The sequence below is a fragment of the Octopus bimaculoides genome, chromosome 28, assembly GCF_046866305.1.
Source record: "Octopus bimaculoides isolate indiv1 chromosome 28, ASM4686630v1, whole genome shotgun sequence".
Classification (NCBI taxonomy): Eukaryota; Metazoa; Mollusca; class Cephalopoda; order Octopoda; family Octopodidae; genus Octopus; species Octopus bimaculoides.
Window position 1 is genome coordinate 4,877,552 of NC_142955.1, and position 22,828 is coordinate 4,900,379.

Sequence of the window (22,828 nt, forward strand, 5' to 3'; positions counted from 1 at the left end):
ATACTTTGGTGGATGGAGTTAGCTATTTGCTGGATGCTCTCCATTACGTTCCTTTCGGTTTCTACACGACCGTCACTAGAGTTGGTCCTAACTATGATATTAATGTCATCTACATATCTGCTGTAAAGTAGAAGAGTTGTGGACTGTTCTGCTAACATTTGTTTAAGTTTTCTGTCCCACCAGGTCATATATATATATATATATCCAAAGTTTCAAATTTATGCATTTAAAAAAAGAGAGATTCAACACCGGAGTTTTATGGATAAAACTCCGGTGTTGAATCTCTCTTTTTTAAATGTATAAATTTGAAACTTTGGAAATATAAACAATGAGAACGATCCTTAAGGAATCTAATCAATGATCCTTGGGGGTGAAGTCTTATGCTATATTGGTAACGATTACAGAGTTTACTTTGAAAAATTATATATATACACACACACACATATATATATAAATATATATACATACATACATACATATATATATATATATAAGTGAAATCGAAATCGAGTTAAATTTGACGACTGGCACCCATGCCAACGTTGTCTCCTTCATTGGACACGAAACTCAGCTTGCAAAGACTTGTTGGGGCAAGCAAAAGCAAAATCGTGATGGCACCTGTACCCAGCAACGCCTTCCTGGCACTTGTGCCCGCGGCATGTGTAAGGACTTTCGAGCAAGATCGTTGCCAGTGCCCCTGGACTGGCTCTTGTGCAAGTGGCACATAAAATACACCATTTTGAGCGTGGCCGTTGCCAGTACCGCATGACTGGCCTTCGTGCCAGTGGCACGTAAAAGCACCCACTACACTCTCAGAGTGGTTGGCGTTAGGAAGGACATCCAGCTGTAGAAACTCTGCCAAATCAGATTGGAGCCTGGTGTAGCCATCTGGTTTCACCAGTCCTCAGTCAAATCGTCCAACACATGCTAGCATGGAAAGCGGACATTAAACGACGATGTTGATATATATATATATATATATATATATATATATATAAGTTGTTGATAGCTTCAGTTACCTAGGGGACCAAGTCAGTAGTGGGGCGGATGCTTTGAAAGTGTAGCTGGTAGAATAAGAATAGCCTGGGCAAAGTTCAGAGAGCTCCTACCTCTGCTGGTGTCAAAGGGCCTCTCAATCATAGTAAAAGGTAGACTGTATGACGCATGCATACAAACAGCCATGCTACATAGCAGTGAACATAGGCCGCTGAGGAAATGAGTAAGCTTGCAAGGAATTAAGCTAGTATGCTCCGCTGGATGTGTAATGTCAGTGTGCATACGCAACAGGGTGTAAGTGCCCTGAGAGAAAAGTTGGATTTAAGAAGCATCAGATGTGGTGTGCAAGAGAGACGACTGCGCTCGTATGGTCATGTGTCGTGAATGAATGAGGACAGCTGTGTGAGAAAGTATCACACCTAGCAGTTGAGGTCACCTGTGGAAGAGGTAGACCCAGGAGAACCTGAGATGAGGTGATATATATACGTATATATATATCAGTGTTGCGTAACTAGCACCTATGCCAGTAGCGCATAAAAAGAACCTTTCAAGCACTGGGTCCTGTGGAGGCAATGACAAATGACTGAAAGCTTTGGCAATATGCTGTGCTTGAGAAGTCCCATCAAACCAAGTGAAACCATAGTCATGGCAAATACTAGTCTCACTGGCACCTGTGCCAGTTGCACATAAAAGCACCCATTACACTCTCAGAGTGGTTGGTGCTAGGAAGGGCATCCAGCCATAGAAATCATGCCAAATCAGACTGAAGTCTTATCAGCCCTGATCAAACCATCCAACCTATGCCAGCATGGAGGACATTAAATGATGATGATACACACACATATAGTTATAGGGTAGTATGAACCAAAAAAATCCTGGTACAGGAAGTTAGTAAACATCATGCATGTACACAGCTAGTACAGATGACAAAAAGCTGATAATATACGACAAAGGAACTTCAATAACCGGTATATGTAATACGCTTTGTCTCATACAGAAATTAATGGAAATTTCAATAAGTTGACAGTCATGATACAATTCATGGTTTAACAAAGAAAATTGCTAAATATGTGAATACAAATCAAGGAATAGAAAAGGTAAATAATGACTACATATATTTTAAAGCTAAACTTTGTCTTACTTAACTTGTAACACATACAAAATCAGTTTTGCTACTCTTCAGGTCCAGTTACGTTCAGCTGTTTACATAGTCACACACACACACATATATATATTGGATCATCCCATAAATAGTGTGTTTTTTTCAAGTGTATGAAAAGTCAGAGAGAGATGGGATAAACTACTAGGATCAACTTGCTATAAAAGCAGGTAGTAATTTTACCTTGTCTTTATTCTTAGTGCAACTTTTGATGAGTGTAGTTCAATTTTAACAGTTATTTTTTCAAAGCTGTAATGGAAGTGACAAAGGAGCGTATTTGGCATATTTTGCATTATGAGTTCAATAACGGTAACAACGCAACAGAAAGTGTGAGGAATATTAATGCAGTATATGGAGATCAGACAATAAGATCCAGCCAGTGTCAACGGTGGTTCCAGAAATTTTGAGCTGGAAACTACAGCCTAGAAGACAAGCCTCATTCTGGAAGATCAGTAGAGCTCAATGAGAATGTCTTGCAAAACCTGGTAGAACAAAATCTCATAACTGTTGAGGTACTAGCACAGAAGCTTGGATTTGGTCATTTTACCATTCATTGACACCTGCATGCTATTGGAAAAGCCAGCAAATTGGTTTCAAGATGATACAGCGAGGATGACATTCCAAAGGCTGGAGCAGTTTGGATGGGAAATGATGCCTCACCAACCATATTCGCTGGACATTGCCCCATTTGATCATTATTTATTCCAGTCTTCAAAATCATTTGGATGCAAAAAACATGAATTCTGTAGACAAGGTCAGAACAGTAATGAAGTATTTTTTGTCACAGACTGGTGAATTTTGGAAGAGGAGCCTTACAAGTCTACCAGATAGATGGAAGAGCATTGTAGAAAATGAAGGAGAGTACATTTTACATTAAGAACTTTGTTTATCATAATTTTGAAAAATAAAAGAAGTATGAAAAAAACACATTACTTATGGGTTGACCCAATATTATATATTCTTTCTGGTGTAATAATTTTCCATTGATGCTATTAATGATATATGAGAATACTGTCCTTGTCTATTTACTCAAAATGTCATATACATCAATAGTATCTTTTCTTAATCCTGGAAATATGTTAGAATATATGCATTTATAAGGATTTTGAAAGAATGTTCTTTATTAAAAACATCAGAATGTTAAGCCATGTCACCAACATAGATATAGTTGTAGTTGCCATATCTTCTTCCTTGTACGAATACATTGTTATATAAGATGTAGTCATGTGCAGAATGATTTTTGACAGTGATACAGTTATTTTTCTGTAAGAATATACACTAATGTATCTGTGCTATTTGAGAGAATAATTTACCACAAATATCAGTTATATGGATTCTTGTCTATATGAATACTTTGCGTCTAGTTAAGTTATTACATTGAGAAAAGGGTCTACAACATACATTGCACTGACATGATTTGTTTTCTGTAAGAATGTTTTTGTGTGAAGATAACTTACCATTCTGTGAGTGATTCACTGCAAATATTACAGTCATGTATTCTTCTCTGTATGAATGTGTTTGTGTTTAGTTAAGGAACTTCCATCAGAAAATGATTTATCACAAATATCACACTGATATGGTTTATCTCCCGTATGAGTGTGTCTGTGTATAGTTAAACTACTTCTCTGAGAGAATGATTTACCACAGATATCACAGTGGTAAGGTTTCTCTCCTGTATGAATGTATTTGTGTTTAGTTATGGAACTTCCATCAGAAAACGATTTACCACAAATATCACACTGATATGGTTTCTCCCCTGTATGAGTGTGTCTGTGTATAGTTAAGCTAATTTTCTGAGAAAATGATTTACCACAGATATCACACTGGAATGGTTTCTCTCCTGTATGAATATGTTTGTGCTTAATTAAGGTACTTCCATCAGAGAATGATTTACCACAGGTGTCACAGTGATGTGGTTTCTCTCCTGTATGAATATGTTTGTGTGTAGATAGGCCAATTTTCTGAGAAAATGACTTACCACAGATATCACAGTGATATGGTTTCTCTCCTGTATGAATGTGCTTGTGTTTAGTTAAGCTGTCATTTCGAGAGAAAGATTTATCACAGATATCACAGTGATATGGCTTCTCTCCTGTGTGAACACGTTTGTGTTTAGTTAAGAGTTCGTTTTGAGAAAATGATTTACCACAGATGTCACACTGAAATGGCTTCTCTCCTGTATGAATACGTTTGTGTGTAGTTAAGTTACTACTCACAGAGAATGATTTACCACAGATATCACAGTGATATGGTTTCTCTCCTGTATGAATACGTTTGTGTTTAGTTAAATGATCATTTAGAGAGAATGATTTACCACAGATATCACAGTGATATGGTTTCTCTCTTGTATGAATACGTCTGTGAGTAGTTAAATTACTTTTTTGAGTGAATGACTTCTTACAGATATCACAGTGGTATGATGTTTTCTCCAAATTAGTTATCTCACCAGTAAACTCAATCATTTTTGACCGTGTTTTACATTTAATATTGCCAATCCACAATTCATCATCCATTATTTTTCTTCTTTCGCCGCAGATACTTTTTTCCCTTTTGTTTTAAATTTTTATTGCTAACAAGTATTTATTCTGTCATATTTAATCTTTTAGCAATTGGATCACTCCATCAAACATAATGCTTATTTATTCAAATTGGTTGAAATTAATCATACATTATCTCATAGCTTTGAGATTTCAATGTGATTGCTTAGTTTCAGAATGACATAGTAGGGTAGGAGTAAGATGCAAGATTTGGCTGGTTTGAACATAAAACAAAATATATGGGGCGGATATAGGTGGTTTAAATGCTAAAGTGTCAGAAGCTTCAGACTTTTTTTGTAATTTAAGCTTAATTAGGATGTGAAACTCTCTTGATAGTATTCCAGACAGTGAAGCAGAAAAATTTTGCTAGCTGTCTCACTCTGAGGAAATATTTAGCAGTAATTGTAACACAAATTTATAGAAATAGGATATCACTTCAGTATAATATCTTCCATTAGTTTTGATAAATGATGATAAAACTGGTTATCTGGTATTTCTGAAATAAACAAGAAATAGTATAAACGACAGAAGATACTGGAAAAACAATTGACTTTCAATAATAGAAATTTTACAATATCTTAATGATGCAATATAGAATTAAAGGCGGTGAGCTGGTAGAAACGTTAACACGGGGGGCGAAATGCTTAGCGGTATTTCGTTTGTCTTTAAGTTCTGAGTTCAAGTTCTGCCGAGGTCGACTTTGCCTTTCATCTTTTGGGGTCGATAAATTAAGTACCAGTTGTGTACTGAGGTCGATCTAATCGACTGGTCCCCCTTCCCCAAAATTTCGGGCCTTGTGCCTAGAGTAGAAAAGAATATAGAACAATTAAATTTTACTCATTTAAATTACACCGTACAACTTGATGTGAGGTCTACATAGTTACAGGCTATAGCTAGAAAAGAAAAGAAAGGACCCCCTTCGGTCATGAGTGACCACAGGCTTACATCCAGAAAGTTCCCCTCCGGGGCACAAGTCCGGGGAAAGTTGTTTATGGATGACCAGCAGTCACCCATGCATACCATCCTTCCTTCTCCACGCCACCGATGTTAGCCAAAAGAAAAGCGAAGGCCGATACATCTTGGCACTAGTGACGCTGCAACTCATTTCTATTGCTGAGTGAACGGAAGGAACGTGAAATAAAGTGTCTTGCTCAAGAACACAAAACACAGCCCGGCCTGAGAATCGAACTTACAACCACATGATTATGAGCTCTTTATATATAATATATAGTATTCAGTTAACATACGTGTTTTACTCCATTTACTAAATTTATATATACTCAAGTACCCCAAATAACAAGGAGCTTCTACCTCATAAACAGGAGTTACACCACAGTCATTTTGTGATCTTTGCTACCCTGGTATCTATTAACCAATTTATTTTGTCCGAGTTAATTATTAACTAGGAGAAAATAAATACATATAATAATATATATATATATATATATATATATATATATATATATATATATATACGCGTGCGCGCGACATGCTTACAGTTTTCGTGTACCAAACCTAATCACAAGGCTTTGGTCGGCCCGGGGCGATAATAGAAGACACTTGCCCAAGGTGCTATACAGTGGAACTGAGTTGTGAAAATGTATAAAAAGAAAATAATTTCGTATGCTTGTGTGTCAGTCGCCCTTAGTTTTCAAGATTGACGAAGATAATTCGAAGGAAATTTAGCTGTTGTTTCTAACAGGCTGTGGTACAACATAGAGGTCGTATTGGTGCCTCCTTAAATGCGAATTCTCTAAAGATCAAACAAAATATTGATGAAGAAAGAAAAATTATTGAATGAAAAAGAAAGCAGCGATAGCAAAACATACCTTCTGTGAATCTATGTTCAAAATGTATTATTAATCAATATTATGTATCGATTAATGCTATATATTAATAATAAACAACAATTTTCTTTTTTTGTTATGAAGAATAGTTTTGTATTTTAGAGGAACGAAGTAGAGCAGTAAATGAAAATTTCATTAGACTGTTTAGGTCATGTGATTAAACATACCGTCTACGAAGAGGTGGGTTTGTAAGACTACGGACTGCTGAATGCGTAACATACATATTCTACTATCGCCCTAAAGTATGAAATACAAACAGTTATGTTCCCAAAAAGTTAGTGTAGTCACGGAAGCTGCTTTACAAAAATGGGCTGAAAAGTTCATAGGCTGACTATGAAGGAACCATCATAGGGCTGTGAAATCTTGCATGCATTAATTTCAATGCTTATTAATAATTCAATGGTGGACATTGGAATTAGACACTGAGGGAAAATGGCTGTAACTTTTTTATTTTTTATTTTTTAATTTTGACGATTTTCGTTTTCGATAATGTGTTCTATATGTCACGGTCATGCGATTCCCCCTAAAAAAAGTTTTGGACTAATACACACGGGGGGGGGGGGGGCGATTTTCATTTTTTACATTGCGTTCTACATGTTCAGGTCGTACGAATAGCCTTCTCGCAACTTAGATGTGAAAATGAACGGCTTACATTTATATTGAAACAGAAAAAGGATCATATGTGGAGTCCCCACCACGAAACTTGATATGCTAGAAATAACAGCTAAACGCGGACAATCCAAATCTTGCATTGGTCCAGATGGACTATATGTAAATAAATATGAAGGAAAAAATGCGCTTTGGCAAACGGGGTTAGGGTTAGGGTTAGGTTTTGAGTTAGGGTTCGGATAAACCTAACCCTAACCCTAACCTTAACCGTGACCCTAACCAGATTTGGCTGTTATTTCTAGCATGTAAATAGCCTGCTTGGTGAGGGGGGGGGGGGGAATTGAAATTTTTCAAACAATTTTTTTCAGAATCGGAATCTCCATAGCCAAAAACGTGGGATTCCGTAAAAAAAAATAAATAAATAAGTGGGGGGAAAGGTTCAGATTACATATAGTCCATCTGGACCAATGCAAGATTTGGATTGTCCGCGTTTAGCTGTTATTTCTAGCATATCAAGTGCGGGGTGGGGGGTGTAGGGAAGGGGGGGGGGTCAAAAATTTTTTTAAGGGGGAATCGCATGACCGTGACATATAGAACACATTATCGAAAACGAAAATCAACAAAATTAAAAAATAAAAAAGTTACAGCCATTTTCCCTCAGTGTCTAATTCCAATGTCCACCAATTCAATTGTTTTTTCTCAGATAAACTTTTCTACTCTAGGCACAGGGCCCGAATTTTTTGAGGAGTGGGGCCAGTCGATTAGATCGACCCAGTACGCAACAATGACATCCAATGTCATTAAGGAAGCGACCTTGCTTCCAGCTTGACCCCAGGCCACGCACGTTCAAAGCCATCTACTTACCTTGGCATCAGTGGCTTTCGTCCTTGTCCTTTACCCGGGCTCGTGGAGTGCTTTGACATAGGTCCTCGTACATGGACTTACTGAAGTCCAACCTCATGGTGGTGGTGGTGGGGGAGCTATGTCTGTCGGGAAATATGATTTTCGTATTTCAAAGTTTATATTGTCTATTTGTATTATCATAATTCCTTCAGGAAGTTTTGTATAATGTTCTGTGAAGATTTCTACTGTAGGAATATTTCAATTTCTAGATGTTAATTGTTCGTTCATTGCATTTATTGCCACTAATAGTAATTTGTTTTGCCATATTTTTTTTCCGGACTGGAGGGGAGGGATGATTTTCCTGGACTGGGCGGAGGGGGTGTACGGGGGATGAGGGATATTGGGACTGGAGGATGGGGATTGGAGGAGTGAAATATCAGGGCTCTAGGTTGGGTTTTGGGGGGGGGGGGGAATAGTGGTGGGGAGGGGTAGTTTGAGTTTCGTGTGTGTCTGTTGACGGAGCTTTATTTTTGTTCGAAATGAATGTTGAGGGGGTGGGATTGGGGTTCCTTCTTTTGGTTAATTTGTTCCTTCTTATAGTAGACCGTCCGTCTTCACTCCCAGCTGGTTGAGTGTTTTCATTGATGGGAGCCTGTTGGTCGGTCTTCTGTGTCCTTTTTTTGAGCCATCTCCACCTAACAGGTAGAACAGTTTGCCCGAATGTGGCCTTTCTCTCCACGTTCGAAGCACCGGAGTCTTCTCCCCTCCACCATTACCCATAAGGTGGTTTCTTCTCTGAGGTGTATGCTTTCTACAGTCATTTCCAGGGTCTGTGGCACCACTTGGATAATGACCTCGAGGCCTTGCCCCTTCCAGTTTTGCTGGTGTATTTTTGAGGCCTCTAATATCGTTATTTCTTCTATTCCCATTAGTAGGGCTGGGAGTAGCCATGATTCGTTTATTTCTGGCGGGATCTCTTCTATCATGATTTTTGACGTGCGCCTGCCTAAGTGTGTTGGCAACAATACAATGTCCGTGGTTTTCAAAGGTTGGGTAAATTTTCAGATTAACACCCGCATGATTTTCACTAGGGTGTTACAGTTAGGGTTTTAGGGTTAGGGTTTTAGGATTACGGTTAGGGTTAGGGAATTCCATCCCTAACCCTAAACCCTAAAACCCTAGTGAAAATTGTGCGGGTGTTAATCTGAAAATTTACCAAAGGTTGTACTGAGTGTGTTTTTGCTTTGTCTTCACTTTTGAAATACACTACTACCATGGCAAAGCGTTTGCCCCTGGCCAGGTATTCTATGTTCTGCCAGGTAGGCTGTAGGCTTCTTTTGGTGCTTTGTCTAGTTTCTTTTCCTTTACAACAAGAGTTATACGACTATTTTTTCCGCAGTTTCTTCTATAATTTCACTCGGGAGGGTGGTTTTTACGTCGTATCTCTCCTTTGCAAACATGTTTTGGTGTTGCATTAGTACATTTTGTCAATACATAGTTTTTCTTTTTCACTGCAGCTGCAAAATTAAACTTTTTTGTCGGCTCGACAAGTTTTTCTGCCATCAGCATACTTAATATCTCATGGGGTTTTTTTCTCGACAGAAGAAGTATTAATTTTTAACAAAATTAATTGTGGAAAAACACCACAAAAAAATTGGTAATTGCCACCACCCCCTCCTCCCTCACAGAGGGGAATAAAAGTTCACTCCGTCTGCCACACGCAGACCGATATTATTAACAACACAAAGGAAAGAATGCAACAACAACAATTCCAACACTAACCTTCAAGCAAAGAATGCACCACAGAATTAATCACCAGTAACAAAACCGCAAGCGTTTCGCCCGGTGTGCTAATGTTTCTCCCAGCTCGCCACCTTAAACTAACATCTAACTGTTCGAAGACAACTTCAAATGTAACTAGGAGTGACTTCTACCCCTCTTCATGGGCTCCAAAGAAAGCCAAGGTCATTACATCTGCACGGAAGGTAACGGCCCCTGTATTTTAGAATGCAAGAGGCATTGTGTTTATTGACTATCTTCAAAATGGCCACACCATCAATGGAGAATGCTATGCCAATTTGCTAAGGCAGTTACGAAAGACTATCAAAACTAAACACTCAGAAAAACTGACAAAGGGGGGTCTTGTTTCATTAGGACAATGCTTCAGCACACAAGTTGTTGGTTGCAATGGCTGCTGTGTGTGACTGTGGCTTTGAACTGGTTGATCACTCCCTATTTCAGTGATTTGGTCCCATCTGCCTATCGTGTTTCTCAACATGAAAACACAATTTAGCTGGGCACCAATATCAGTGATGATGATGTCTTATCTGCTGATGATGATGACTTTTTTGACTAGCAGAATAGCTTCTTCACCAATGCAATCCAAGAACCACAACACTGATGGAAGAAGTGTGTGAACCTTAAGAAGAACTATGTTAGAAAATGGACTTTGTTTGGTCACATTCAGTGAAAATGTTTTGCTCAGCCTATGAACTTTTCAGCTGACATGCAGAATAATAGAAATTATTATGCCTGGATTTGTTTTAATATTAACATTGAAAAAATTCACCTTATTTGTAAATAGTTTTCGACCTGGGTTTGCAATGCAAGCAAATTTCATTCTGGAGCCACTGCATACAAGCTATACATCTACATGCTTGCGTATATATGTGTACGTATGTCCACATAAATATGTGTGTATATCTTTCTTTTTCCTTCACTAGGGCTCTTGGCGATGTTCCTAATTAATATCTAAATACAAATGCTTCATCCAAAAGTATTCTTGTATTCTCAAAAGAAATTTTTCTATGGCGATTTTCCTAATACTAAATTCCTTACATGTTTATATAACATGCAAATCTTTGTAGTTCCTATTAGAAAATGAAACACTTGTAGTGTTTCATTTCTTTTTATAAACAAAGAAAAATGTCATTACTATGAAAACAAAAGAACCAAGAGTTTGAATGTTATTGTTTGTGATGTGATTGTAGCAGCAGTGAAAGCATGGTTAGTTGGTGCTGGTGGTGCTGTCATTACTCATCATTGTTTGGCTGCTGTCAGCTTGGGTCAGCAGCTGTTTGTGTCTACCTGCCTGTCTCTGTATCTTTCAATGCTTCCCTCTGTCTCTGTCTGTTTGTCTGTCTGTCTGTCTGTCTGTCTCTACCTCTCTCTCTGCATAGCTAAAGTGCACAGAATGTATAGTGATGGTTAAGCTCAGAAAGAAGCGTGTCAAAAGATGAAATTGATGCTGGATACTATTCCACACGGAGTTTTGATTGAAGATATTTTTAATTACATGTGTAACATTCTAGCAAATTACAACACTGGATATAGGGATCTGAGTGCTAAATATTCTCACAAGAAAGGGGATGGTGTAGGGAAGAAGGTGAGAGAGAGAAAGGCAGAAGTGGGGAGGCAATCAATAATAATTGTATTATGAAATTAAAGCATATATTTGAAAAATAATGAAAATAGTGTAACAAAAACAAGAATTGTCACTTGAAAAGATATGTATACTGTTTGAAATGTAAAACAATGGCAAGTTTTATAGAGACTAATAAAGATCATCATCATCATCATCGTTTAACATCCGCTTTCCATGCTAGCATGGGTTGGACGATTTGACTGAGGACTGGTGAACCAAGTGGTTACACCAGGCTCCAATCTGATTTGGCAGAGTTTCTACAGGTGGATGCCCTTCCTAACGCCAACCACTCCGAGAGTGTAGTAGGTGCTTTTACGTGCCACCGGCACGAAGGCCAGTCAGGTGGTACTGGCAACAGCCACGCTCAAAATTGTGTCTTTTACGTGCCACTTGCACGGGAGCCAGTCCAGCGGCACTGGCAACAATCTCGCTCAAATGTCCTTACACGTTCCAGGGCACAAGTGCCATCACGATTTTGCTCCTATCTATCTATCTATCTATCTATCTATCTATATATATATATATATATTATAATATTAGGGACAAAATCCAAATTACAGGTAAAAACTCAATTAAAATCAATTTATAAAAAATTAAAATTAAATTGAGCTTTATAGATAAAATATATATAAAATATATAGTTTTAGGGAAAATAACCAAGTTTCAAGAACTCATCGATGAAAATCCACTATCACATATAGAAAAATTAATATTTAAAATCACAATAAATGAGTATAATATAAAGCAAAGTAAATATCATAAGATAAATATAATATAATAAATATAATAATATTATATTTATCTTATGATATTTACTTTACTTTATATTATACTCATTTATTGTGATTTTAAATATTAATTTTTCTATATGTGATAGTGGATTTTCATCGATGAGTTCTTGAAACTTGGTTATTTTCCCTAAAACTATATATATATATATATATATATATGCCTCAAACGATGCGTATATATATGGCCTTCAAAGTAAAAGAATGAGTGAGGCAGAGGGAAGAAACTGGTCATTTAAGTCAACACAGGGAAGAAACTGGTCATTTAAGTCAACACAGGGAAGAAACTGGTCATTTAAGTCAACACAGGGAAGAAACTGGTCATTTAAGTCAACACAGGGAAGAAAAGTGTGGGACAGTTGGTGGAAGTGGCAAGAGTGTGTGAGGGGTGCGGGATGGTATAAGGGTGAAGAGATGTAAAGTAGGCAACCTGTAATGATGCAAGACACATAGGGAGGGAGAGGTGGAATAAGAGGCGGCTGAGAATTCAAAGCAGCAGAATGATAATACAGTAGACAGGAGAAGGACAACAAAAGTGACATGATGTTGGATAATTTGCAGGAACAGGTGCAGAAGAGTGGGGCAGGCATGATGGAATACATACAAGCATAGTGAATAAATTAGAAATAATACAGCAGTAAGTTACCACACTTATGTCAATATAGCAGGAGTTATATGTCAAATAGCATTACATTTTCTTTCCTTTGGGAATACATTGATGATTATTTAATTTCTCATAGAATATACTTTGACAAACACTGTGTATCTTGGTTTTGCAACACAGGTATGGCATACCTTGCCTATGTAATGTAAAAGGTGATTAAATGGATGGCATTAAGAAAAGCCTTTAGCTTTAAAATATTACTTCAAAGAGAAAAACAAAAGGAGATGAATAATTAGGTGAAGTCGAGGGTATATATTACACAAGTGAAAAAAAATGGTCATGAGAAGTTTATCATTGTGTGAGGAACAATAATAGAGTAACACTTCTAAGTGAATAGCTAAATGGGGCCCTAACTCACTTTCATTACAGAGAATAATTTAAAATAGAGAATGATTTACCACAGATATGACATTGGTAAGGCATCTTTTTGTATGAATATGTTTGTGTCTACTTAAAGCATGAGTTGTGGAGAATGATTTACCATGGACATCACAGCTATATGGACCTTCTCTAGTATGAATACATTTACGATTAGTGAAGTCATTAATTTGAGAGAATGATTTACTGCAGATATCATGGTCATATGGCTTCTCTGCATGAATGTGTTTAGATTTAGTTAAATGAGTTATTTCATAAAAATATTTACCACAGTGATATGGTTAATAACCTGTATGAGTACATTTGTGTTTATTTAAGTGACTACTTGTAGGGAATGATTTACCACAGATATCACAGTGATATGGTTTTTCTCCTGTGTGAATACGTTTATGACTAGTGAGACCATAATTACTAGAGAATGATTTACCACAGATATCACAGTGATATGGTTTTTCTCCTGTATGAGTACATTTGTGCTTAGTCAAGTGACCAGATTCAGAGAATGATTTACCACAGATATCACAGTGATATGGATTTTCTCCTGTATGAGTACGTTTGTGCTTAGTCAAGTGGCCAGATTCAGAGAATGATTTACCACAAATATCACAGTGATATGGTTTTTCTCCTGTATGAGCACGTTTGTGTTGATTTAAATTACCAGTTTGAGAAAATGATTTACCACAGATATCACAGTGATATGGTTTTTCTCCTGTGTGAGTACGTTTATGACAAGTGAGAACATAATTTCTAGGAAATGATTTACCACAGATATTACAGTGATATGGTTTTTCTCCTGTGTGAGTACGTTTATGTTTAGTTAAAAGATATGATTTAGAGAATGATTTACCACAGATATCACAATGATATGGCTTCTCTCCTGTATGGATACGTTTATGTTTAGTCAAATAAGTACTTAAAGAGAATGATTTATCACAGACATCACAGTGACATGGTTTTTCTTCTGTATGAGTATGTATGTGCTTAGTTAAGTGACCAGATTCAGAGAATGATTTACCACAAACATTACAGGGATATGGTTTCTCACCTCTATTAATACATTTGTGTTTAATGAGCCTACTTTCCAGAGAAAATGATTTTTTACAGATACCACAATGGTATGAGGATTTTTCAGTCTCTTTTTGCATCTCTTCAACAAAATAATAAATCAATCCTTTAAGTCTGTAACATTATCCATTGTTTCAATAGTTTTCTTCTCTCAGAACAATATACATTTATTTTCTTGTTTCAGTTTTTATTGATGATTTCTTTCAAATGTTTTACAAATGTTTTCCCATCAACTCTGGATTTTCATCAATATCTGAAGATGCCACAAACACATTTGAAACTTCATCCAAATTTCATTACAAGAATGTAAATTCATTTTGTACATGTTACAGACTGTACAGTAGAGAAATGCTGCTATTAATCTCCATTCACAAGAAATATTTCACAGTAGTTTACCATAGAGTTATATATTTATTGCTTGTAATGTTTCTCTTTAGTCTTTAAAAAGATAACAAATATTGAGGATAAATCTGATGCAAGCAATTCTTTGACTGATATTCTGAAATAATAGAGAAACAACAGTATAAGATGCAGAGAATATTCTGATAGCAGAGATGCAACAGTGGAAGTGTTACTACGTTTCTACAAAGATAAATTGTATTGGGTGGGTAAAAAATTAATTTCAATTTGTACAAATAGATAATGTTGCAATTTTTTTCAATAACTTTTGTCAATGTTATGAATTTTTCCTGTTCACATGTGATAGCCATTATGTTTAGCTTATATTAGATGCAAATTGGCCAAAATTTTGTTTACAGCAGTTAGTTCAGTGTCAATTTTAATATAGAGTGCAAAAATGAACATTTTCGCCATATTTTGCATTTTTTATTTCCGTAAAGGTATGAAAGCTGCTGAGGCTCACAAAGACAGGTGTGGAGTTTATGGTGTTGATTGCTTAACAGAACGCACATATCAGAAATGGTTTAAAAAATTCAATTCTGAAGATTTTTCTCTCAAAGATGACCAACATTCTGGTCAACTCACTGAAGTTCATGATGACCGAATCAAAGCCATAATTGAATCTGATTGTCATATAAATGTGTGAGAGATCGCTGAGAGGTTAAATGTATCACACACAACAATTGAAAATCATTCAAAATGTCTTGGACTCAATAAGAAGCTCAATATTTAGGTTCCACATATATTGAAAGAGATTCATGTAACACAACAAATCAATAGTTATGATATATATCTCATCATCATCATCATCATCATCGTTTAACGTCCGCTTTCCATGCTAGCATGGGTTGGACGATTTGACTGAGGACTGGTGAAACCGGATGGCAACACCAGGCTCCAATCTAAATTTGGCAGAGTTTCTACAGCTGGATGCCCTTCCTAACGCCAACCACTCAGAGAGTGTAGTAGGTGCTTTTACGTGTCACCTGCACGAAGGCCAGTCAGGCGATACTGGCAACGGCCACGCTCGAAATGGTGTCTTTTATGTGCCACCCACACAAGCCAGTCCAGGGGCACTGGCAACGATCTCGCTCGAAAATCCTACGAAGGCCAGTCAGGCGGTACTGGCAACGGCCACGCTCAAAATGGTGCATCTTATGTGCCACCCGCACAAAAGCCAGTCCAGGGGCACTGGCAACGATCTTACTTGGCTTGCCGGGTCTTCTCACGCACAGCACCTTTCCAAAGGTCTTGGTCAGTAGTCATCGCCTCGAATGAAATCAACTTGTTTCTGAAATGAATCATCTGGTGATGAGAAATAGGTTGTCTACAACATCAATCGAAAACGATTATGGTACAAGTGTAATGAACTAGCACTTGTACCATAATCGTTTTCGATTGAAAAATATATTCATATCAAATAGAAACAGAAAAATGTGTTTGTATTAGGTAAAGTGAGAATAAATACACATCCAGAAATATGTGTATGTGTGAAGAAAAAACATACAAATACATGAACATATATACGCAAACATAAATACATGCATATACATACATATTCATACTGATATACATGTCAACATATATACACACACACACATGAATACACGCATATTTTAATTAAATATATTTCTTTTGAAAATTGATATTCATTTCATCATTCTGCATAAGCACCAATATATCTGACAGAAATTAAATTATAATTATTGTATATATGCTCTACTTCTTCATATTACCTATGATGACAAAAGTGTCCATTGTAAGACAAGTAACACTTTAGTTTACTAACCCCTTAGCATTCAAATCACTCTGTCAAATGTAATGTTTATTTTATTATTTTATTTGTTTCAGTCATTTGACTGTGGCCATGCTGGAGCACCGCCTTTAGTCAAGCAAATCAACCCCAGGACTCATTCTTTGTAAGCTTAGTACTTATTCTATCGGTCTCCCTTGCCGAACCGCTAAGTTACAGGGACGTAAACACACCAGCATCGGTTGCCAAGCGATGTTGGGGAGACAAACATAGACACACAAATACACACACACACACACATATATATATATACACGACGGGCTTCTTTCAGTTTCCTCTCACAAGGCTTTGGTCGGCCCGAGGCTATAGAAGAAGACACTTGCCAAAGGTGCCACGCAGTGGGACTGAACCTGGAGCCATATGGTTGAAGCAAGCTACTTACCATACAGCCATGCATTATCATGTTACTTGGAAATTTTAATGACGTGACTGTTCATTTTTCAAATTACATTGTAAGGTAGGTGTGTGAGGCCTGATCTGGCCAATCTGTACATAAAACAGATAAAATATTAACGCCTGACACGGCTGGTTTAAATACTAAACAGTTAAGATATGATTTCCCAGATATTTCTCAGCAAGACAGTTTTTGTCTCAGCGTATATTCCTTTAGGCTTTGTCAAGCCACTGCCTGACACAAAAGACTTCATTCATATTTCACAGTGATAAGGTCTTTCGCCAGTGTGGATTCTTTTATGCTTTGTTAATTCACTGTTAGAAGCAAAAGATTTTCTGCATATTTCACAGTGGAATGGTCTTTCTCCAGTGTGTGTTTTTTTGTGCTTTGTGAAGTCACCATTATGGACATAAGATTTTCCACACAATTCACAATGAAATGGTTTTTCTCCAGTGTGACTGCGAACATGAATAACAAGACTAAACTTAGCAGAGAATGATTTTCCACAAATTTCACAGTCATAAGGTTTTTCTCCAGTGTGGACTTTTTTGTGACTTGTTAACCTGCTGCTTGAGATAAAAGATTTTCCACATATTTCACAATGAAATGGTTTTTCTCCACTATGTATTCTTTGGTGGGTAACAAAACCAGAATTCTGAGTGAATGATCTTCCACAGATTTCACAGTGGAACGGTTTTTCTCCAGTATGTATTCTTTGATGTATTATTAAATCACTGTTGTGGAAAAAACATTTTCCACAAATTTCACAACGATATGGTTTATCTCCAATGTGACCACGTATATGAATTCTAAGGTTAGCCTTATCAAAGAATGATTTCTCACACAATTCACACTGATAAGGTCTATCTCCAGTATGCATCCTTTTGTGTCTTATTAAATTACAGTTTTTGAGAAAATCTTTCCCACATATTTCACAACGAAAGGGCTTTTCTCCAGTGTGTACTTTTTTATGATTTGTTAATATGCTATTTGAGACAAAATATTTTCCACATATTTCACAGTAATATGGTTTCTCTCCAGTATGACTGCGTACATGAACTACAAGACTGTAACTACCAGAGAAAGATTTGCCACACGTTTCACAGTGGAAAGGTTTCTCTCCTGTGTGGATTCTTTTGTGATTTTTTAAATTAGTGCTGGAGAGAAAATATTTTCCACAAACTTCACAATGATATGATGTAACTTTGTGTAATCCTTCATGTTTAGAGAGTTCATATTTCGAAGAGAATGTCTGTATACAAATCTCACAGTGATATTCAGGAATATTTTTGTCTACAGGTTCCTCACCATTGTCTGTCTTTGTAACTGTAGTTATATCGTTCAAAACAGCTGCATTGGAAGTATTTAGGTGATTAATGTTCTCCATATTAATTCTTTTGAAATTCTGAGTATAATGTATTAGGGTTCAGTCTCTTGTTCAAGATATCATGAAACTTTGTTTACATCTGCGGAACATGTGCAATGTAGATATATTTTCTACTTACCAGTAGAGTGTTTGAAATGAAATATCAAGTAGTGCTAGAAAAACTATTCATTCATATCTGTGTGCAATTAAAACACATTTCCCCTGACCTGTAAAACAAGGAACAATCAATTAATGAGGTAACAAATTTTGTGATGAAATGAAATATTTACTCATGAACTTAATGGAACAATGCCCCTCAGACATGTGGGTCACTTCATGTTGTCCACAAATATTAAAGTTTATCTTCACATGAAATAATTACTACAAATAACATAATTATGAACACGGAAAGTAGGCAGTGTTGTTAACAATTCCCCCATTCAAATGACACTGGTGAGATTAATTAAAAGCCCTTTGCATATATTATTACATACCAAAATATTAAATATTTGAATGTAGTTCTTTCATAAGATAAGTTTGAATGGTTCTTCATTGCATTTGAAAATGCAAAAATTTCTAATTAAATTGCCCCCTCTGCAACCCTTAAACAATTCATGAAACAATAATAATGCTTTTATCCTAAAGAAATACTTTATATTATAAATCTTTTATTGTGGTGGGTAGGGCAAAATAAGAGTTTTTACCACATTTTTGACTCTGAGAAGAAATATATTTTTTATCATTGTTCACAACCTTACAAAAACTATATCAACTAAGCAAATGACTTTCTCTAAATGCATTATAAACACTAACATATTCAGAATACTATTTCAGAAAATTATTTATGTTCTGTTTGGACAAACTCAGATGGGTCAAAATGAGTAAGACAAGATGAGGTAAATTTGCCTCTTCAATTCTCCAGAATTATATTCAAAAACAGCCTCAAACATATCAATATCCATCCACAGACATCAAGAAGATCAGAAATACAAAAATAATTAAAATTTCTCTGTGAGATGAAAGAGGATCATGGAAAAATGGAACATGATATGAACTTAATGAAACTTGACTAAATCTAAATGTCAAAAATAAAATATTCTTGATCTGCAGGGGAGGCTGTCTTCTTGATATATTTATGCTTGTTTGTTTGTTTGTTTGTTGTTGGCACTCGTCATTTACGATGTCGAGGGTTCCAGTTGATCCGATCAACGGAACAACCTGCTCGTGAAATTAACATGCAAGTGGCTGAGCACTCCACAGACACGTGTACCCTTAACGTAGTTCTCAAGGATATTCAGTGTGACAAGGCTGACCCTTTTGAATTACAGGCACAACAGAAACAGGAAGTAAGAGTGAGAGAAAGTTGTGGTGAAAGAGTACAGCAGGGTTCGCCACCATCCCCTGCCAGAGCCTCGTGGAGCTTTAGGTGTTTTCGCTCAATAAACACTCACAATGCCCAAACTGGGAATCGAAACCGCGAGTCTGCTGCCCTAATCACTGGGCCATTGCGCCTCCACTATATTTATACACCATGCAGTTAAAGAGGAGAAATTATTAGAACTAGTCATGACTCATTTTACCCCATTTCAGACATCAATTTTTGAAACTTGAAAGTTATCAAAGTAGACATTAGTGTGGGAAAAAATTGACTTGGAATTCAAGAGAGAAAAGAATATTGATGGTTAAACACCAAAAATTATACAGTTATTTTATTAGTGACCACAATTATAATCCAGTTCAAAGTTGAGAAAATTTTTCTTGAAAGAAGAGTATGTGCCACCTGACTCTATTTTGGATTCTCAACTTCATCAACAACAATGCTGACTAATTTTTACTCCTAAAGATGATGCAACAATACAAAATGATGATGCAATACTTGCAATGTAATGATTTCAAATAGGTAGAGAGAAAATAACAAGAAATTCAAAGTTACTCATTTTACCCCAGCACCTAATTTTGCTTCCTGCCTCTGCCCAAATATATATATATCCAGAGTTACTTCTCTTCAGTATTTCTCATTGATAATGACTGAAGAGCTAGCATTCAAGGGGAATTTGACAAGACAGTCAGTCAGACGCTGACACTCGATGCTGCATCGAAAAGGCCAGGGAATAGAAGAAAGAAGACTTGCACCCAACACCAGAGCTGAAGACACCTCCGAAAGGGGGGGGGGCACCACGTCAAAACGGTAGAGGAGTAGGGGCTGAAACCGGACGTGGTTCCTCCTGATGATGTCTTGAGCTAACTGGATCCTATAAAGGAGCTGTTGTGGTAGCAGACCACGAAACATGGTTGAAATTCCTCGGAACAGTTTGACTGGAACTGGTAAACTGGAGAGCTATACCAAGCTCTAGTTTGATTTTGGTTTCTACACCTGAATGCCCTTCCCAATGCCAACCACTTCAAGAGTGTAGTGGGTGCCTTTCATGTGTCACCAGCAATGTCCATGACTACAATTTCACTTGGCTTGATGAGTCTTTTCAAGCACAGCAAATTGCCAAAGGTCTCAATTATCATCTCCATGAGACTCAACATCTGAATATCATGTTTCACCACATCGTCCCATGTCTTCCTGGGTCTACCTCTTCCACAGGTTCCCTTCACAGTTAGAATTTGACACTTCTTTACACAGCTGCCCTCATCCATATGCATCACATGACCATACCAGTGCAATCTTCTCTCTTTCACACATTTGATGCCTCTTATGCCCAATTTTCATCTAAAGATACACACAAATTTATACATATAGCAACTGCTATACCATAGTCATTATTAATTTGTGTAATTTGAAGATGATTATCACCTCAGTTTCAAAGAGATGACATCACAAATATGGTTAATTTAGGCAAATTAGGCCAGATTTCAACCATTTTGCTGACCATTCAAATTGTCATTTTTTACTAAAATATTCACCCAAATTTCAGAAATGAGGTATCAAAACGTTTCTTTTTGAATGATCTCCAACGAAAAGTAGAGAAATTACATTTAAATATTTTCAAAAATTCAGAGTGATACCTAATATAACTTTACATGTATATATCATCATCATCATTAACGCCCACTTCCCATACTAGCATGGGTTGGGCGGTTTGACAGGAGCTGGCTTGGCACAAGACTGCACCAAGCTTCAGTGTCTTCGCATGGTTTTTTCCAACCACTCTGCCAAGTATACACACACATATATATGTTACATATAATAAAACAGAATGTGTCGCATTGGTCACACAGTGGAAAAATAATAGTAAAACAAGAAACGGAGTGGGAGTGAGTGACAGTCAGAGACACTAAAGGCAAATCAACTGCATTCAAATGTTCTGTTGTGAAGACTCCGGTACTTTAATCTAAATAAAACTGTAAATCTTTATCTTAAATTGTGTTTTGTTTCTCAGTTTCATATACACATCTATCTATCTATCTATCTTCTCTCTCTTTTACTCGTTTCAGTCATTTGACTGCGGCCATGCTTAAGCACCGCCTTTAGTCGAGCAAATCGACCCCAGGACTTATTCTTTGTAAGTCTAGTACTTATTCTATCGGTTGTCAAGCGTTGGTTGGGGGACAAACACAGACACAAAAACACACATATATATATACATATATACGACGGGCTTCTTTCAGTTTCCGTCTACCAAATCTACTCACAAGGCTTTGGTCGGCCCGAGGCTATAGTAGAAGACACTTGCCCAAGGTACAACGCAGTGGGACTGAACCCTGAACCATGTGGTTGGTAAGCAAGCTACTTACCACACAGCCACTCCTAAAATTGATATTCTGTCGTATCTAATTCTTCAAGTGCTTCAATTCTGTATATGTACATATATTTACTAGATAGTTCACATTAATGGTTTCTCCCACTGTGTCGATGAATCATTTTCTCTCATTACTGAAACTGTCATTTTTGTAGGCACCGGTGTGCTGGTATACATAGATTTCGGTTGTAATTTGCGTTAATAACTTTTTTAAGTGATTATTCGAAATGATTCTTACCATTACAAATTTAAATTTCAAAGGAACGAACAGCCAAGGTTTGAAAAAAATATGACTACTGGACAGTGTTGGAAAATGTCGCAATCCTGTAGTTGTGGCCCAAAATATCAACAGAGGGAGATGAGCGAGCGAAGAAGAACAGAAAAGACATTAAGACCGCAAAAAGAAACCGGTACAGCGCATGCGTATATCAAAATCAGAGAGAAGCTCGTGCGCGAGCAAAACGGCTAAGCGAAGATAACTCTCATTATCATATTTTGTAATTAATAGATTATCGTCCTTAATATAGTGTATTTTTGCTATTTATCTCAAGAGTTTCTGTTATTTTGTTGCAACTGTTGATTTTCTGTAGAACTAAATGTAAATGATACAACTTGTTCATAGCGACTGCAAGAATGATATCCGACATTCATTAGTAAAAAATAAAAACAAAAGAAAACAGAAATGAGAATAACATTTTCTAGGGGTAGTTTGTGCGTAGATCACGAATATAACGTCCGTTTCTTTCGGTGACCCTCCAGTTTCTTGTAAATGACCATCTTAGGTTAAATACACTGAT

General features: G+C 36.8%; 2 protein-coding genes across 8 annotated transcripts; both read right to left on the reverse strand.

The window, feature by feature from the left end:
- Window positions 1-1,949: 1,949 nt before the first annotated feature.
- Window positions 1,950-12,204, reverse strand: LOC149130494 (uncharacterized). 2 transcript variants are annotated; one of them, XM_089343873.1, is made up of 2 exons: window positions 8,013-12,204; window positions 1,950-5,188 (listed from the first exon to the last, which is right to left on the reverse strand). In XM_089343873.1, the coding sequence occupies exon 2, from the start codon at window positions 4,666-4,668 to the stop codon at window positions 3,646-3,648; it is 1,023 nt and encodes a 340-aa protein (XP_089199999.1). In that variant the 5' UTR covers window positions 4,669-5,188; window positions 8,013-12,204; the 3' UTR covers window positions 1,950-3,645. The 2 variants fall into 2 exon arrangements, with proteins under 2 accessions (XP_089199999.1, XP_089199998.1); XM_089343872.1 differs by lacking the exon at window positions 8,013-12,204 and adding an exon at window positions 6,522-7,971.
- A 409-nt stretch (window positions 12,205-12,613) lies between these two features.
- Window positions 12,614-22,450, reverse strand: LOC128251153 (uncharacterized). Of its 6 annotated transcripts, none has more exons than XM_089343885.1 (3): window positions 22,270-22,429; window positions 18,422-18,509; window positions 12,614-14,809 (listed from the first exon to the last, which is right to left on the reverse strand). In XM_089343885.1, the coding sequence occupies exon 3, from the start codon at window positions 14,388-14,390 to the stop codon at window positions 13,527-13,529; it is 864 nt and encodes a 287-aa protein (XP_089200011.1). In that variant the 5' UTR covers window positions 14,391-14,809; window positions 18,422-18,509; window positions 22,270-22,429; the 3' UTR covers window positions 12,614-13,526. The 6 variants fall into 6 exon arrangements, 4 of the variants coding, with proteins under 4 accessions (XP_089200011.1, XP_089200010.1, XP_089200009.1 ...); XR_016238727.1 differs by having other exon boundaries at window positions 13,100-16,000; window positions 16,905-18,509; window positions 22,270-22,445; XM_089343884.1 differs by having other exon boundaries at window positions 13,100-14,809; window positions 16,905-18,509; window positions 22,270-22,447.
- Window positions 22,451-22,828: the final 378 nt, after the last annotated feature.

Excerpts from the sequence above, each read along its gene's own strand:
- LOC128251153 (XM_089343885.1), bottom strand. The coding sequence starts at position 14,390 with ATGCAAAAAGAGACTGAAAAATCCTCATACCATTGTGGTATCTGTAAA.
- LOC149130494 (XM_089343873.1), bottom strand. The coding sequence starts at position 4,668 with ATGGATGATGAATTGTGGATTGGCAATATTAAATGTAAAACACGGTCA.